Genomic DNA, 18,614 nt, shown 5'->3' with positions numbered 1-18,614 from the left:
CAAAAATGAGGCACAGAGAGGTGAAGAACCTAGTCTAGTAAGTGCCAAAGAAGGAATTAAGCCCAAGCCTGACTGATTCATGCATTCACTCCACGGACTATGTGGTCTCCCATTGCACTTACACCATAGCTGCTTTTCCCACCTCGTGAATAGTTAAGCGATGGGTCAGCCCAAAGCACGGTTGAGACCGCTTACCTTTTGCTCTGGTCAGCTGTTATTGCTTAAGAATTCCCCCCCAAACCTAGCAGCACACTACAACAATGATTTCAGCACGCTCGTGGTCCCTATAGGTCAGGAATTCGGACGTGGTGGAGTGGGATTGGCTTACCCCTGCACCATGATGTCTGGGGTCTAGAAAGATCATGGGAAGACTAAAAAGATCAAGAAGGATTCAGATGGTTGGGATTTGGAATCTCCTGGAGGTCTCTTCACACTTTGGCCATGGGAGAGTCAGAGTTCTTACACATAGGGTTGCTTGAGCCAATATGGGGAAGTTGCGGGCCTTCCAAGACTCAGGGTCAGAAGTCACATACCAGCACGTCTGCGAACGTTATTGGTTTGGGCAAACCTGCCAGCTTTCAAGGGAGGAGGGACTAGTCCCCCACCTCTTACTGGGAAGAATTTCAAAGGATTGGCAGCCATGTTTTAAAACCGCTATCTCGATCTTATCCTTCTCCCTGGCTTCAGAAAATCAGATACAGTAAAGATGGCCCCACACCTAAAAGCAGAATATCGTTCAGCAGCATAGAGTTTCGAAGGCATATTTTTTTTTCCTTTCTTCTGATCTGGAAGTTATTTTTGAAATGCATTCTTCATATCATATTAGTGACTTGTATTTTTATCAGTCCAAATGGGCTAGATAATGTCACGGCAGCCAACAACTCAGCAGTCTCAGTGTCTTAAGACCACCAGGGAGAACTAAATTTTATTTCTTACTCACATTATCCATTCCCCACACCTCGGTTGGCTGCTCTCTTCCATGTTGCTTTCCGTCTAGGATCTGGGCATCTGGAACATTGTGGTTACTAGATCAGAGGAGCTATGGCTGAAAGCAACTACATTTCCTCCACTTCTAACCCAGTGGCTGGAAATTGTCAAAAGGCCCTCCCTGGCCATAGAAGAACCTGGAAGCTCAGCCTTCTGTGCCAGGGAGGAGAGGAACGCCAGGTACTAGTGTGTGCTCGAACGGCTACCGAAGTGACTGATGACGCTGTGGAAGAAAGGGAGCTTACATTTGTTATCTTGAAGAGTTTTTCTGAGCCAGCCCTGCGAGGGCTTTGGAGCCAATTTTGGTCAGCTAATCCTTCTGGAGTAAATAAATGTGAGCTAGTTTGCATGAGTGTGAACCAGTACAGGAATGTGTTCAGATTCTGTTACAGGACCACATGTAAAAGTCCGCTGAACACCACACACTTGGAGAGAGGTGGGAAGGCTGGGAGGGCTCCGGGCTGGCTGGGTCCCATGATCCTGGAGCACACCTTGAGGAAAAACCCATGACTGCCTGTATCTAGGACTCCCTGGTTTCCGGGATGCCCCCCACAGTCCTGGTACGGGTTCCATATTGGGCCCTGGGTTGGGTAGCCATAAAACCCAGAGGCCCTTCCAGGGTGAAGAGGGTATAAGATCTGGCTTAAGCAAACCTTGAAGCCCAGTTGGGAGTTTTTTGGTAATATAACTGTAGGTGTCTTCTTCTCCACATGAAGACACACGCAGGAGCAGAAGCCAAGCTCAGAAGCAGCCCCGTGGGTGTGCGTCACACTCACACCCACACGCCTCCCACCCACCACGTCACCTAGAGCAGCCAGCTTTCTGTGACAGAACACACACTCCATGGCGAGCCCTGGAGTCAGAAATCCAAATGGCAGACACATCACTCACCCGTGTGCACGGGACAGCATAAAACAGAGGGAAGCTGTTGGTTAGAACTGGCGTGCCATCTAAAGGCATTTGATTCATGTTAAAAAAAAATTATACGCACACAGACAGACACACGCATTTTGGGCTAGCCAAAATAAGAGCTGGCAGAGAAGACTGGGCGAGTGGCCATGGACCTCTGCTTCGTACACCCCACGCAGCCTTGTGAAGCGGCACGGCGGGTGCTCCGCCAGTTGCATTCAGTTCCTGGTTTGGAGGGTGACGGCGATGCCAACCCACCGTGTGCCGTGCATGTTCTGAGTGTTTCTTAGTCTTTAGCTCATTTCATCCTCACTGCTGCCCTCTGAGGTCAGGGCCCCCATTCTATGTACAGAGCATGAAGGCTCATGGAGGTTAGGTGACTCACAGGCTCGCACAGCTCGCAAGGGGTAGGGCCCGGCCGTGGGGCTTCAGAGCCCATGGTTGTAACCACTCTTCTCTACCACTGCTTCCGGAATAAGGAGCGTGACCCTTCACGAGTGTCGTTTTCAGACCGGGGTATGCATCAGAGTCATGTTGGGAGCTTGTCGGATCTGTACACTCCCTGACTGCCCCCCAGGTTTGCCGACACGTCATCACCATGATGAGAGTAACATCCCATCCCGTCCCAGACTAGCGCCCACCATGATGCCTCCCTCATCCTTAGGTAAAAGTCTTCTGACCAACCTTTGGGGAATTTCTTTGGAAGCTTTAAACCCATCTCTCAGGAGCACGTCTTCCTGCATCCACATGCAGAAAGGCAAGCAGAATCTCGTTGTTGCAACCCTAGGAACCATGTTTTTAAGAAATAACTCATCACCACCATGACTTCCAGAGTGGTTGGAGCAGAGGGACAAAGAGGAGGTGAATGCTTTCAAGGAGAGTCCTTTGGGCAACACCAACTGGACAGTGGTCTTTTTTTTTTTTTTTTTCTGGCCCCTGCATTCCATCATGCAGTTGTATTTCTGCTAATAATTCGGGGAGTGGTGGTGGCGGGGTGGGCAACCATACTTTCCCTCTGAATTGGCAAGTGTGTTCCCCATCAAAGAAATCTTTGAAGTCTGTTGTGAATATACCCTACACAGAGAAACGTGGAAGACACAGTAGGGACGTCTGAGGAGGGTGGGCAGAAACTGGCGATCTGACCCCACTAGTCATTTCCCGGCCTGTCACAGTGTCTTTGGCGGCAGAAAGGAGGCTCAAAAGGGAGAGGAGAGGGATGGGGAGGGAAGGAGTGACGGGGAGAGCAGTTCTATGAGATGGAAGTTGTCACATCTTGCAGGTTGGTTTGTGTTTGCAGCACAGGACGGGGACAGGGGCGTCTCTGAAGTGCCCACAGATGCCGCCCAGCGGTTTGGCTCCGCCCCCTTCCCCATCTCTGCGGGATCTTTCTGAGTGTGGAGCCCAGTGGAGCTCACATTTGAACCAGCAGGAAAATGGGCTTTGTGACTCCTCTGTTTTATTTTGGATTGCCGCCTAGGGGCTGCCTTTCGTCTCCTAAAGTCCATAATTACAGGAGTGGGGAGAGTGGTGGGGAAGAGGGAGGGGCCTGCCTGCTCAGTGTGGTCTCTAGTAGACTTGTCACTGACGTCCCAAAGGGCTCCTGAATTTACCACTTTGATTGAACTTCCGTTTTGTCAGCTTCTATCTTGGGATGCCTCTCTGCCCCTCAGAGGAGAGCTTTTGTGGAGGCTGGGCTTCTAATGTTGACAAGTTCCTTCCATGTCGGGCTCAAAATTCAGACCTACGTGGTCATTTTTCACAGTCTGCATTTTGGCTAATTTTAGTTCTATTGTGGATCAAGACAGGTAGATGTGTTGTATGAAAAAGGAGTTGAAGTCAGGGCCGTGGGTGTACGGATTATAATACACAGCAGATATTGCAGTGTTTAGCATTTTCACCTTATTTGTTTATTTGTTATTTATTTATATGTTATATCTTATTATATTTATATATAATATATATTACTTATATATTATATATTTATATATTTTTATTATATTTATATATTTGTTTATATTTTATATATATTATTATATAATAATTTATTATTATTTGTTTTTTTATTTATTTTTATTTGTTGAAGTTCAGTTTAACATATAGTGTATCATTCATTTCCGGGGTAGTATTCAGGAATTCGTCAGTTGCATATAATATCCAGTGCTCATTACTTCACGTGTCCTCCTTAATGCCCATCACCCTTCATTTTTATTAGCAAAAACATACTTGATTTTGTTTTCAGTAATAATTCCTGTCCTACATGTTTCCCAAATGGGTTTAAAATAGCCAGTCATCCTTCTTAGCTAAAGTCTGGGTGATTATAACCAGGGTGACATCTTAACCTATAGGGCACTCTTGTGCAAACAGGAAAAAGTGTCCGGGGCAAGATACAAGATCATAAGGCTGGTGGGCGACATCTTTGTGGGAAGACAAAGGCATCCCTTCCTCTGGGAAGACACTACCCTTGCCATCTTCTGAGATGAGCTTGGGATGGGTTTCCACCCCCAATTACCCCTTTGATCAGGAGCCCTTCTAAAGTCGGCTTGGGGCTTTGGACACTATAATCAGAAACCATCTCCATTGCTCAGATGTATTGGAAACAAATCAGAGGGTGACTCCAAGTTTATAATCCCAACAGGTACGGATTGCTCCACAACTCCCGGGGTTCAAGAAAAGTCACACTGCTCTGTTGTAAGGATCAGATGGTCTCTAACTTGGTCACCTCAGCCTAAGCTGTCAGGAGGCTCAGTAGTAGCCATATTGGGTTCCATCCCTTTTCTGGAACATTGAAGACCGCACAGAAGGGACAGAGAGGCCCAGAGAGGGAACACACTCTCCTGGGGAGAATATGGGTTTCCTCTGCTGCTCTGTGATGCCACGTCTGTGTGTTGTCCTCTCCGTCTGTCTGGGGCACTGCTCTGGGCAGGGGCAAGGGCTCTTTAACCCTATGGTCCTTGCTACTGCCCACAGGCCTCCCTCCCTCCTTGGCATTGCTAATCCAGGGGGGCCCAGGTTCCTGCCACTTCCCGAACTCAGAGTCCTTTCCCTTTGCTGTATTTCTGGGTTTGACAGCTTTCCTTTCCTTTCAACTCTATGATGACACCTTCACCCCAGCCCTTGGTCTATATTAGTATTTAGTGCTAATTAAAATCCCCCAAGAACCTAGTAACCCTTCCGAAGTGGAGAGGGGTTCCTGGCCTAAGAGACATGAAGCCTGGACTCTCCCTTGGGTTGAGGAGCAGACAGGTGGGAGAATCAATGGACAGTTTCATCTCTTTCTACTGAGTCTTCCTGATGAATGGGGTACAGAACGCGAGGTAGTTTCTCGTCATCACCCACTGAGTTAAACGCTGGACAACTCACTCAATTTCCTAATTTCCCAAATCTGTCATTTTCTTTAGCAACTCTTATGGGCAAGATGTGTATTGTGGGGGAAACAGATCTATGTCAGAAAAGCTCTGCCTTCTAGTCACTTAGAGTTTAGTGGAAGTGTGTAGAGGAAGAGAGAGGGGGAAAATCAACTCTACAAATCCCTGTAAATCAAGATAAAAAGGAATCCATAGACACAAGTGAATGTCTGGAGAATGAAGGGAGCCTAGTTGGGTAGGATGGGGTGGTCAGAAGATCCCAAGGAGGAGGCCTCAAGGGCTGGGTGAGAGTGCAGCATGCTTCTGTACTGACCAAGCAGTGCACGTGGAAGTGGAGATGAGAGGCAGGTGGGCTGCCTCAGGCTGAGGGGGTCACAGTTTCAGGGGTGCAACAGCCTGGGACAAGGGGCAAGCCGCTCATTGAGGAGGAAGGTGGGAAGGAAGGGAGACATCATTTCCTGTGGCTGCTATAACCGTCCCCAGGCAGTAGAAATTGTTAGGGGGCTTCAGACAATGGAAATGGATCTTTCTTGGTTCAGGGGGTAGCATTCTGAAATCATGGAGTCAGCAAGCCCGTACTCCTTCTGGAAGTTCTGGGAGAGAATGATTCTTGCCTCTTCCACCTTCTGGCAGCTGCTGATGCTGTCTGGCACGTGGCTGTGTCACTCCCACCTCTGCCCCATCTTCACTCAGCCACTCTGTGTGTGTGTGTGTGTGTGTGTCTGTGTGTGTGTATGTGATCTTCCTCTGACTCTCTCTTATGAGGACGGCCATGATTGCATTTAGGGTCCAGCTGGAAAATCCAGGAAGTTCTCCTCATGTCAAGGCCCTTAACTTTATCATATCTGCAAAGAACCTTCCCCCGCACCCCCAAAGAAGGTCACATTTATAGACTCCAGGGACTAGGGCCTGACATCTTGGGGAATATTATTCTGCCCACCAGAGAGAGTGAAACCCAACTGTCAAGAGCCTGACAGCCATGCTGAGAGGGGCTGAGGGTAGCCTTGGAGGGATCATCCGGGACTTCTGCATGAGGGGGTCAGATGGAGTCTAGTCGGAAAAGCTCAGAGTGGTGAGGCTGAGAACAGGTGGGGATTTGGGCAACTGGGTTAAGGAAAGAGCCTTGGGATGGGAGCAGTGGATGAATGGCGAGCTGCTGTGGAGATATGACCAATGGGCTTGGCCACTGCTTGAATGTGGGGGAGAGAGAGAAAGACTCACTGAGGAGCACTTCTGGCCCAGCCATTGGAGAGATTAGTGGGATATGCTGATGTGGTCCTGAGCTGAGTTGGTGAGGAAATTATTTTTGGTTTGTAAGAAGTTTTGTTTTATAAGGAAAGAAGCTTTTTCTCATTGGTAGTAAACAGCTGAGCAATGATGGTACCTCAAAACGATCCAAGAAAAGCACAATTTGGGTGAGTTTATTGGATTAATGTAACTGTCTTAATTTGTTTTAAATTTTTGATTTATTTTAGAGTATACAGAGACTGAGGTTAGCTCAAGAAATCTGAGGGAGTGTCCTGTCCTAGGGCCAGGTCCTGGAGACGATACCTCGAGCAGAGTTTTAGACTCTGGCCCCCTAGACAGGAATGGATGGATCTTTACTTGAGAGATGACTGGGATTCATACCATTCTTTTCTCTTTACCAACTCTTTATTACTTCCCTCTGCTCTCCTTAATTTTTCCCCCCAGATTTCTTTCTGCTTTCTTGTAACCTTTCTGTCATCTTTCTCAGAGTCCATGTTTTCTTACAACCCCTAGATTACCATGGCGCCTTACACCCTCATGGTTAATCAATCATAATCTTGTGGTTAGTTTAGCTTCCACTGTTAACTGGCTCATTCTTTCACTAACTATCAGTTTAACCCCTGAAGGAAAGAGTCTGATCAGCTAGTTCAAGTTTTGTCCCTGGGCCATCTGGCGGTTGCTTGCCAGCTTCTGGTGGCTTCCTGAAGGTCAGGGACCCACTCCTAGTCCAGTCAGCTGTGGCCAGGTTGTGGAACTGTGTGATGCAAACCAGAAAACTGAGCCTTGAGCTGGAGCAAAGAATTTCGACAGGTACAAGAACCAGCACACCTTAGAGCAGCAGTTTGCAGAGTATGGCCCCTGGACTGCCAACACCAGCATCACCTGGAACTTGTTAGAAATGCACATTCTTGGGCCCTACCTCAGACAGCCTGGATCAGGAGCTTGGAGAGGGGACAAGCAGTCTACACTTCCGCAGACACTCCCAGTGATGCTGATACACGCTCAAGTTCAAGACTTAGTACTTAAACTAAGCAAACAGCATATGGACTAAAACCAAGTGTTGGAACGAAGTTGTGAGAGATGGTCAGGCCATTCAGTGGGGGTGTTGATGCAAGCTAGCCCTAAGAATCAGGAGAAAGTGGCATTTGTTATAAATTCCTGTTTTATTGGTGCTAGAAGGCTCATGTCTTCTGTTGGTGAGAAATCTCCATTCTCTTGGGTGGTATTACCTGACCTAAGGGAGGAACTAACATAAGTATTATCCATTCGTCCTCCTCCCCGCAGCCCCACTTTCCTGACCATCTGAATACTTCCTCCTCCTCAAGACCAGCCCGGTGCTGGGTTCCCTCCACAGATTCTGCAAATCTGGCTTAATCAGTGATTGTGTTTCCAGTTAGGATTTTTGTTTTTCTCCAAAAAAAATCAGTTAACTATTTACTTTGAGTCTTGTGACATGCAGATCATTTACACCTCTCCTGTCCATTGCCGGTCTGGGAAGGAGTTCATTTGGTTAGGGGTTTGCTTTTAGGGCCCTAATTTGCATGCACGTGGATCAGAACCACCGCCACAGCAACAGAAAGTAAGAGGAAATGGGAAACGATCTCTGTGCTTCTGGGGAGCATGAACAGGTTAAAACCTAATACAGGACCAGACTTAGGGTGAGTTTAGCTAGATGCAAAATTTAAAGAGGCACCAAAACACCTCAACAATCAAAATAAGTATTGCAATGCAGTATTTTTAAAAATAAAAATCGATGCAGTTAAAACCTATGGTAAAAAAAAGCGTCTACATTTTAAGTAGAAACAGCTCCAACTCCCTCTTTACCCTGGTAGGCTTACTACCTCGAGATAGCAATGTATCTCTCCACCTGCCCCCCAACTCTCCAAGATGGAGAAAGGACATTGGAATTCCCATGAGAGTGCTGTTGGATGGATACCCTGCCAACTCAATTTGCCCCAGAAGGGACACTCTATCTTCCCTACTCTTGAGCTTAGAAAAACTATGTCAAGCACTTCCTAGAAAAAAGATGTTATATTCCTAACATTATTAAATGTTATTTTATTATTATATTAATTATATAAGTATATATAATTATATATTTATAATATACAATATAATATACATTATAAATATATAATTATATAATATATAATATATTATATATAATAACATATACTAATATACATTATAAATATATAATTATATATTATATTATTATTATATTAAATGTTATAACATTATTAAATGTTATTAAATCATTAAACATGATTAAAGTCTCGATTAGTTTGTTCTCTTTATTCACAAAGAGTGGTCTTAGAACTTCTAAGACACTCACACAACCAGCAGTGCTCTTCTGTTCTTGGTCAGTGTAGATGGCTGGTCAGTCTTGTCCGACCCCCTCATGTGAGGAGGGACTTGTCTGGGGCACTAGGCGACGATCCCACTGTTCCCTCAACTCTCTTCCTTCATTCCTCTCACCTCCTCTGTGTTCCCTATCATTCCTAGTAGTCCAGGTTGTGGGATAGAAGAGCAGTAGAGGAGGTGTTATTCGTTTCTTAGCTCAGGGATCATTCTTAGCTCAGGGACCAGACAGGGGACCCTGGGCCCACCATGGCCCATGTCTGTACTTCAGTTTCCTTGTCGATGACAAGAAAAACTCAAAACTAGATCTTACCATGTTCCTCTCTGTTCTCAAGCTCTGTACTTCAGTTCTTCCTCTGCAATCTCACATCCACCGGCTTCTAATTGTTAACTCCTCATCTCATTCCCAATTCTGAGGGCCTTTCCAGTTGTCTCAGGAAAATTAATCTCCCTTAGCGTGGTGGATGATAGGAGAGAAGAGTCTGGGATTCACATGTATCAAAGCTGTGAATTCTGAAGAAAAAAATTCTGAAACAAAAATCCAGTGACCCTCCCACTTGCCCAGAGCACCCTGCATGAATGGTCACGGAAGTCTCTGTCTGCTCATTATCTTCTCTTCATCAGGCGGATAGGGCATTCATTTATTCAACCAATCTCCACTGAGTACCTTCTAAGTAGCAAGCACTTTTCTAAGGCTTGAATTAAACAAAATTCCTGCCCTGATAGCATGACCAATTATTCTAACACGTGTCTATTTACTTTATATACTCAGACCAAAAAAAAAAAAAAAAAAAAGACATTGCTTTATGATCCTTAACCTAATTATAACTGGAAGCTTCCATCCCACAAGGCTGGTAAAAATTTTAATCTTGGGTATTTTTAGGGACCTGTCTCAGAACTCGCTAGGGTCCTACAAACATCTATAGACTTCATGGGTTGCTGGAAAATGGGTGAAAAGACCCTTCTTCCCAGATCTTCATGGTCCCTTGAGGGCAGATGGCTCCACAGTTTCTGTGCTGTGTTGGCCTGGAGCTCTGTGCTCAGAGTGGGAGTCCCCAAGTTCAAGGTCTTCCTCATATGGCGTTTCCAAAACTGGGTTCTCTTCCTTCCATTATGCGTAAATAGCACTGAAGCCTTTTTCTCTGACATGGTCAGAGCAAGGGACAACTGCTTAATTTATGAATCCAGAAAGAATTAAAAGAGGTAACTAAGTGTGTATCTTGACCATTATATTTTTAGCACAAAACATATAAATGTGTATTTGTTTGTCAGTCTCTTAATATTGACCCAAGCCCTTTCCTTTCACTACGAGCACACTTGGTATTGTCATTATCTCTCTTGGATCCCCACTCATATTTCATCAGTGATGTTCACCTTTAATTCCTTTATAGTGAGTGGGAACTTAAAACACTCTTGGGAAGCAATCTGAAGAAAGAATTTTCTGGACTTTTTTTTTATTCTTCCCCAATTTTTCATTGTTTCTCACTTGCATTAATTTCACAGGAGTAGCTAATTGCATTGCCTAATTCTTTCCAGAATATTCAACTCAACTTTCATAGGAAGAACCCTTCCTGTGTATATTCACATCTCACTGGGTTACATGTAGTTTAAGTGCATATTCTGAAGAACTAGTGTAACAGATGTTAACTTCCTTAGGAGCAAATTTAGCTAACTCCTGAGAAGCACATAACTCAGCCGCTGGAGGAGGACGAAGTATGTGAGTAGACCAGAAAGTGATGGACTGCAACACAGACCACTCCTGAGCTGTGGACCGCACTCAGGATGTTTCACAGAAGAAAGGGAAAGCCATGCTTTATATTCCAAGCTTGATGGAAATCCGTTGAGAACTTGGTCAGGGTTTACAGTATCAGTTAAAACTGTGCTTCCCTACTGAGTATTTACCCTAAAGATACAAACGTAGTGATCCGAATGGGCACGTGCACTCGAATGTTTATAGCAGCACTGTCCACAATAGCCGAACTATGGAAAGAACCTAGAAGTCCATCAACAGATGAGTGGATAAAGAAGATGTGGTATATATATATACAATGGAATACTATGCAGCCATCAAAAGAAATGAAATCTTGCCATTTGCGATGATGTGGGTGGAACTAGAGGGTATCATGCTGAGCGAAATAAGTCAATTGGAGAAAGACAACTATCATATGATCTCCTGATATGAGGAAGTGGAGATGCAACCTTGGGGGGTTGGGGGGTAGGAAAAGAATAAATGAAACAAGATGGGATCGGGAGGGAGACAAACCATAAGAGACTCTTAATCTCACAAAGCTGAGTGTTGCCAGGGGGAGGGGAGTAGGGAGAGGGTGACTGGGTTAAGGACATTGGGGAGGGTATGTGCTATGGTGAGTGCTGTGAAGTGTGTAAGCCTGATCATTCACAGACCTGTACCCTTGGGGCTAATAATACATTATATGCTTATTAAAAAATTAAATTAAAAACCTGTTCTTCCCTACCAATGGATATTGTCACTTAAAAATGTAGAATTGGGGGCGCCTGGGTGGTTCAGTTGGTTAAGCGGCTGCCTTCTGCTCAGGTCATGATCCCAGGATCCTGGGATCAAGCCCTGCATTGAGCTCCCTGCTCATCACAGAGCCTGCTTCTCCTTCTCCCTCTGCCTGCTGCTCTGCCTACTTGTGTGCTTGCTCTCTCTCTTGCTCTCTCTCTCTCTGTCAAATAAATAAATAAAATCTTTTAAAGAAAATGTAAAGTTGGAGGTCTTTGACCTTGAAACTCACAGTGATGTGAAACCAAATATGTCTTCATTTTTCAGTTCTTGAAGTTTCAAATTCAATTTCACTGCATTTTCCTAAATAGAAGGTATAAGGCTTAACTTTATTTGTCGTCCAGGATCTTAGTTAGTGATTGGTTTTTCACTTCATTCTCCTTCTCTGTCCTCATTTAACCTCTCTTATAGGTGTTACTGAAGAGTCACATAGCCCAAAAAAGCTGGGGGTGTGAGGAGAGGGAAGAGAAGACAGGAAAGGGAAGGAAAGCTAATAATCTGTTTTCTGTACAAAATCAGAGCTTGGCTTCTAAAGGATCCAGATGCTTCTATATGGGCATCACGTAGAATATGGCCTCACACAATGTGCCAGTAGGAAACTTTTCTGGGCACCAGGAGGGTTATTAAAAGAACATAAAACCTTCTGTTTCTGTATATCATGTGCTTGGATACAGAACTAGAGGGAAGTGTGCTTGTCTTGTGCACCTGTGAGGAAATGGCTCAAGATTGTTCTCTCTGTTCTGGCTTCCAAGATGATATTTGAGCTTCTCCAGCTAGTAATCGTCACAGAATAAGATGATTTCATCCATTTGGCCATAAGTGTGTTAAACTCCCAGATTTGCCTCTAGAACCATCTTTCCAAAGCACAGGTCTGATATTGTCGCCCCTTAACTCAGAAAACTCCAGCATCTCGCCTTGCCTAGTGAATTAAATCCTTACCTTGCCCTGGCATTTCCATCCCTCCCAGCAGGCCTTACTCACTTGTTACTCAGGACTGCCCTGTGTCTACACTCCACTCAGGACACGCGGGGCTACTTGTGCTTGTCCTTGGACCTGGGCCTCTGCTTGTGCTCTTGTTGGCTGCTTAGAATACGTGCGTTCCCGTCATGCCTGTGTCTGTTAGGCATAGGGGAGGGTTGCAAACAGACAGACTGCCCCTCTCCGTTCTCAAAAATGACAAGTTTTATTTTCCTCAACGTGCTCTCTTTGTTTCTTCCCTTCTGCCAGTATTTCCCAGACTTCTCTTCCATCAGTACCCCTTTGTTAGTGTTTGTCCTTTAAATGGACTTACCATGTTTTCACTTGAATCTATTTAGTTATTATAGAACATTTGCATCTATGTGAAAAAAAAAACAGTATCCCTTGATAAATAAAAACTCACCACAAAAATGAATTCAGTAAGATACACAATGATCTTACCTTCTATCTAAGTAATGCTTGCCTGTGGCATGCTCTGTTTTGGTTTGTGCATTAAAGATCGACAGCCAACAGAGTTTCTCCTTGAGGAAATTAAGAGAATGGAAGAAGAATGGAAAGTGGGGTGACTTTCTCGCTGTTTTGTTGTTGTTTTTTTATTGTGTTATGTTGTCACCATAAAATACATCATTAGTTTTTGACTCAGTGTTCCAAGATTCATTTTTTATGTACAACACCCAGTGCTCCATGCAATACATGTCCTCCTTAATACCCACCACTGGGCTTACCCATCCCCCTACCTCCCTCCCCTCTAAAACCCTCAGTTTGTTTCTTAGAGTCCACAGTCTCTCATGGTTTGTCTCCCTCTCCGATTTCCCCCAACTCGCTTCTCTCCATCTCCCCTTTTGCTCCACAAGTAAGTGAAACCATATGATAATTGACTCTCTCTGCTTGACTTATTTCACTCAGCATAATCTCCTGCAGTCCCATCCATGTTGGTAGAAAAGTTGGGTATTCATCCTTTCTGATGGAGGCATAATACTCCATTGTATATATGATCCACATCTTCTTTGTCCATTTGCCTGTTGAAGGGCATCTCGGCTCTTTCCACTTGCTGTTTTGTAGGTAAAACCACGTCCACGAACCATCTAAAAGAACCTTTCGTATCATCAGTGTGTATGAGAATGTGCTCCATACTTAGGAAAACAGTGCCTCACTCCTGTGAAAGGATAAGCAGCTAGAGGGCAAGAAATGATTCTCCTCTTCGTGTTCTTTGCCTTTCTGAGAATCTACTCCTTAGGCCTCTAAACTCTCCTTCTTCTGGGGGACACTGAGGCATCTGATGAGCCACCATGTTATTCGATGGGAAGAGAGAAGTAGATATTTCTGCAGCACCAGCCAATGGATTGGTCTGCCTTCTGTGAAACATCAAGATGTAGGTTCTGTGGGCCTCTGGTCTTACGCTGGAGAATGAGTGTGTTTCCTCAAGTTCTTGCATGTGTGTGTGTCTGGGCAGGGTATACATTCTGTGGGGAGAGAGTAGGAGAGGAAGACTGGGACGTTTTCTGAACTTCCTTAATTCACAAAGCTCTGTTCGTGAAATGCCCCAATGCTCTAGGAGTTGGGTTGGTGGGTTCTTGAGATCCATGTTTTTGGGGAACAAAGACTCTGGAGACCATCTCCTCCCCTAACCACCCCCCCTCCCACCTGGCCCTACCTACTCCATTCCCCTTTTATGGATGAGGAACCAGGGTTTTGGGAACAGGTGTCCAGCCAGTGGGAACTCTGCCTTTAAGCTGCAAATCGGAGTAGAATCCAGATGCTTGCAACAGAAACCAATCACAGTGACCCTCCTGTGACGGACGTGAGTTGTTCACAGACTTTTCCCCTCCTTTTCCAGGCCGTGCTGAGTCCTCTTATAGCCATCGCGCTGAAAATATCCCAGATTCATGAGAGAACTGGCCGGAGAGGCCCCACTGTCATCACCTGAATGGAGGCAAGATCAGTCACCAGGGCCAAAAGAGAGCCCTTGACGGGAGACCCTTCACCCATGCCTTCTTGCTACCTGTTTTTGCCTTTTATGATTTCGAACACACACACACACACACACACACACACACACACACACTAATCTGTTTTGTCTGGGGTTGGGTCTGTTTCTCCAAATGCAACAGGGTCTTCAGTTGTCTGTTAAAGCAGCACTATCATTTCGTATCTATATTTTACCACCCCAAAGAACCTCACCTCCTGAGAAAGAGGAAGTGGGCCAGGAATGTGTCCATCATGGCGTCTGCGCACCATTGTCGTGAGCTGAGGGAAGGTTCTGAATTCACGCACAGAGCGCAGTGCCGGAGTTAGGCTAACCTCCAAGCCACGGGTGCCTCTGTGAAGGCTTTCCTTGGAAGACTGTCCTTGGCGTGGTAGAGGACTTAGCTTTTCATCCTGGGTCAGGTCTCCCAGGGGGCACCTTGTGGAATTCCTCATGGTCGCCAGCCCCCCGATGGCCCCCTTCCCGCCTCCCATCTCCTGCGAGTCCCCATGCCACCCTCTCTCACATCTTTGGATGCATTCTACAGATCCCCACGGCACGCTTTCAAGGAAACACAGCAAAGGGTGTTTCCTCTCTTATTTTGTCCATAGTGCTATTTTAGCTCTTCCGCCGGCTGCATTCCTCCAGATTTCAGCCATTCGTTGTGCAGGTGGAAAGCAGCATCTTGGCAGGAGACTGCAGATGAGTGCCTAGCATTTTGCTGGCCCTCCCTCGACGACATCATGTAGGGTGATACAAGGGTTTACATCCATTCCTCCTGGGAAGACAAAATACCACCCTGTCTGCATTCTCTCTGACTTTCTCTCCGCTCCCTTATCTCACAGTAAGGGCCTGTTTTAAAGCAGTCGTTTGGACACAGCTCACATCTTCCTCACAGGGGCTCGAGAAGGAGACGGTGAAATGCTAGCAAAGTAGAGAATAGAGTGCTTGCTGGAAGACCTTAGTGGTGGTGGTGAAGGACCTGATGAGATGTGGGAAGAGGGTGTGGCATCCCTGCCGGAAACCAGAAGGTCACGACTGGCTCACTTTGCCCAGAAGGACACTGCGGCCCCAGCAGCCTCTGCCCCCAGCCGGGACAGCCGGTGCGTGGGACCTGTTTGCATATGTTTTGCTTCCTTGGGAATGACACTCTCACTCACCTTGTCTTTAGCACAGAAGACGTGGTGCTCTTTGACTGTGAAGCAAGGGGGTTTTACTGTGGTCACGATGAGAGCAAGCAGGGAGATGTTCCTGGGAAGGGATTTGTGTCCACTTCTTCTCTCTGCTTCTGTCAGAAACTTGCTAGGACGTGTAGTAGCCAATAAAAAAGAAATTCCTGATTTCAACCTGACGCATGGATTGTGGATTTTTGCATGTCTGTTTTGCCATGGGTGTTCCCATTTTGGTAAGTCTGTCTTTCAGGACACTTGGCAAGGGCTGGCTTTCATTGTTAGGACCTGGAAATGTATTATGTAAGTGGGACCAGAAAAGGCAGATTGCTCAAAACTGCCTTTGGGAGTCAGCAGAGACAAAATTGGCAACTGGTCTTTCATCGTAAGTATCTTCGTTTCGTAATCACTGAAGGTGGATTTGAGCAGAGATTCTAAAGTCATGGACTTTACCAGAAAAACATGTCATTTGCCTTAAAGCTTTGGTTCTCACCACCTTTACGTGGGATCCGTGGTGGCGTCCATGTACTACTCAGCTCTGTGTGGGTCCATACAGCAGGATGCGTTTTTAGGGTTAGCTCTAGGTCAGAAAAAAGGTATGTTTTTCTCAAGTCCCTGAACTTTGAATCATCTCTAGCGTCAAAGTTCAAGTGTAAGGTAATCTTCATTTAAAATTGCTGTTTTGTTTTTTTTTCTAGCATGTGCACCTAGCCACCCAAGTATACATTCATTCATTCATTCATTCAACAAACACTGGTTGATCAACTACTCTCTGCAGAGTCCTTTTTGTTGTGCAGTGAGGAGAAGTATGAAATGTGATTCCTGCTCCTAGGAGTTTGTAAGGTGGGCACGGGAGGCTATAACAAAATACACAGAGGTGGAGGACATGAATGTTCTAGTAGAGGTGCCAGGAACATGCTATGGGAACACACGGAGGGATTGGCTCAAGATGGCAGGACACTAGGTACCTGGTGGGTTTCCCGAAGAGTGGAGTTTCCTGAGACTTGTAATCGTGTATATGATTTCACGAGGGGTCAGTGTAGCCAGAGCAAAGACTGGGAGTTGAGAGGTAGGATGGCCAGAGAGGAGGCTTGCGTTGGCTCTCATGGCTTGGCATTGGATCTTTCTTAAGAGTAAATGACTGGAGAGGTCCAAGAATTTTGTGGGGACCACAGGAGACAATCATAGAGGAGAGCGTGGATGGAGCGTGGCAACTGTCAGGCCACTCTTGTGATTGGCTAATATCGAGGGGTTCACTCGTGACACCATGTGCCCCCAGGATGATGGCAAGCAACAGTGTCCGCAATGCAGTGGTTTCCAACCAGGCCAGTGTTTGGAAATGTGTGTGTATATGTGCCAGGGAGTCATTTAAGGGACGAGGATGGCGAATTCTAAATATTCTACCAGGGGTCCACCAGTCCCTTAGAACAAAAAATTGGTTTGCCTCATTCATGATTCTTGGGTTCATTAGCTGACCTTGAAAATGGCAGGCAGCCATTATTAAAATGAGATATTTATCCAGTATTACTGATCCAAGGTCCAGAGAACAAATGGTTTTTTATGGTGTCTCGGGCTGAAGGGCTTGGACATGACCTGAAGACTTTCTACACAGGAAGCCTTAGACTGATGACGAGTCCCATGGTGACACATTGGGCTGATGGTCGGCTGTGCTGAGACAGTGTTGTCTGCAGATAATACAGACAGCCCAGGCATAATGGTGTGCTGACTTCTTATTGGCCAGCTGTGGGTCAGTGTAAGGTATGGAATTTACTTTGACAGCGATAGCCATCAACCATGGCAGGTGTGGGGAATTTGAAAAGCACCTGCAGGAATAGGGAGTGCCCTAAGAGGTGACTCTATTTTATTGCTTGATCATGCACTGGGTAGTCTCGAAACACGTGGACCCTGACATCCCAGACACCTGCCTTGAGGAGATCTCCCTCCTGGAGTGGAGAAGGGCCTGAGAAATCGCTCACCTTTCGAAATGATGTAACTGCCAGTAAATCAGTGTTTGGCCCTTCAGCAGTTAGAAACAGCAAGAGATGATCGGAGGCAGCAGAGCTTAGCAGAGGCCTGTTCTACTCTCACCAGCTGGAGTCCTTATCGGTGGAAACGGCTCATGCAGTTGACAGCCCACTTGGTATGTGAATATTAATGTCATGGATATTTATAGAATATGGGGAAGCTATGCATTCTAAGTCCATGTCTTTATCATTTCTTCACGTCTTTTAACACCTGGTATGTGCCCTGCAATAGAGGCGAGCTGGGGAGGGAGATATCTCACCGAAGATGGTGTGTTTAAGTAGACTCTTGAGAGGTGGGTAGAATTGCCAGGAAAAGTACTTGCGAGTTTTGGAGCAGAGAGGTCAAAACTACACGCACTACATCTCAGATATGCAAAAGATGCAGCATAATGTCTTCTATAACTGACCTTGTCATGCTCACCTTCTGGGAGATGGAGGGAGTACCAAAACCCACCATTCAGTGGAAGGTTATACGATGAAAATACTGGAGGAACTGTCACCTCTGAGAATTTCCCTTCCTCGTTGACAGGTGAGCCTACCATTCACGTGAGAGAAGGGAATGACCAAAGACTGTAGTGAATATTTGCCTCTTCTCCACTCTCTTCCAGTCTCCATGCCCTCTTTGCCATTCAGGGAATCATGGTTCCATCACCACTAATTGTAACATAAACTTAAGGAGGAAGATGGGATACAATGTCTACCTCCTTGAGGAAGTCCCTCAGGGCTGGCCAATGAATTCTTATTAAGCACAACAGAACGCTTTTGTTCTGACTTGCCCAGTAGTTTTTAATTGCTGGGCCTCTCAAAGGTAGGATTTATTTGGACTAACACCCGTGTCCTTGATGGCTGGCTTCAGAGTACATCTGTTTTCAAAAAAGCAATAAATGTCTATTAGTAGTGCTTCTTTTCAGAAAGCACCTGGCTTATCTTCTGAATCAATGGTTGATGTTCAGTAATGTTTGGGTTTTCAAAAAGATTAACTCATCTGGATGCTTCGTTAGTTCCACAGGGAGAATCAAACTTTGACTTATGTTCCCCTATTGATTTTTTTTTTTCTGATACAAAACAGAGATGAAAGAGAGG

General features: G+C 45.6%; 1 protein-coding gene across 1 annotated transcript in view; it reads left to right on the top strand.

Moving 5' to 3' along the window:
* The window catches only part of PGM5 (phosphoglucomutase 5), a 191,393-nt gene extending 176,962 nt beyond the window's left edge, over window positions 1-14,431 (top strand). The window contains exon 11 of the mRNA XM_046022772.1: window positions 14,210-14,431. Coding sequence (XP_045878728.1) covers window positions 14,210-14,299 — 90 coding nt within the window. The 3' untranslated portion in view covers window positions 14,300-14,431. The remainder of the gene's footprint in view (window positions 1-14,209) is intronic.
* The last annotated feature ends 4,183 nt before the right edge of the window (window positions 14,432-18,614 follow it).

The sequence above is a fragment of the Meles meles genome, chromosome 11 (genome assembly GCF_922984935.1).
Source record: "Meles meles chromosome 11, mMelMel3.1 paternal haplotype, whole genome shotgun sequence".
NCBI classification, from domain to species: Eukaryota; Metazoa; Chordata; class Mammalia; order Carnivora; family Mustelidae; genus Meles; species Meles meles.
This window is presented reverse-complemented; position numbering and strand designations above follow the sequence as displayed.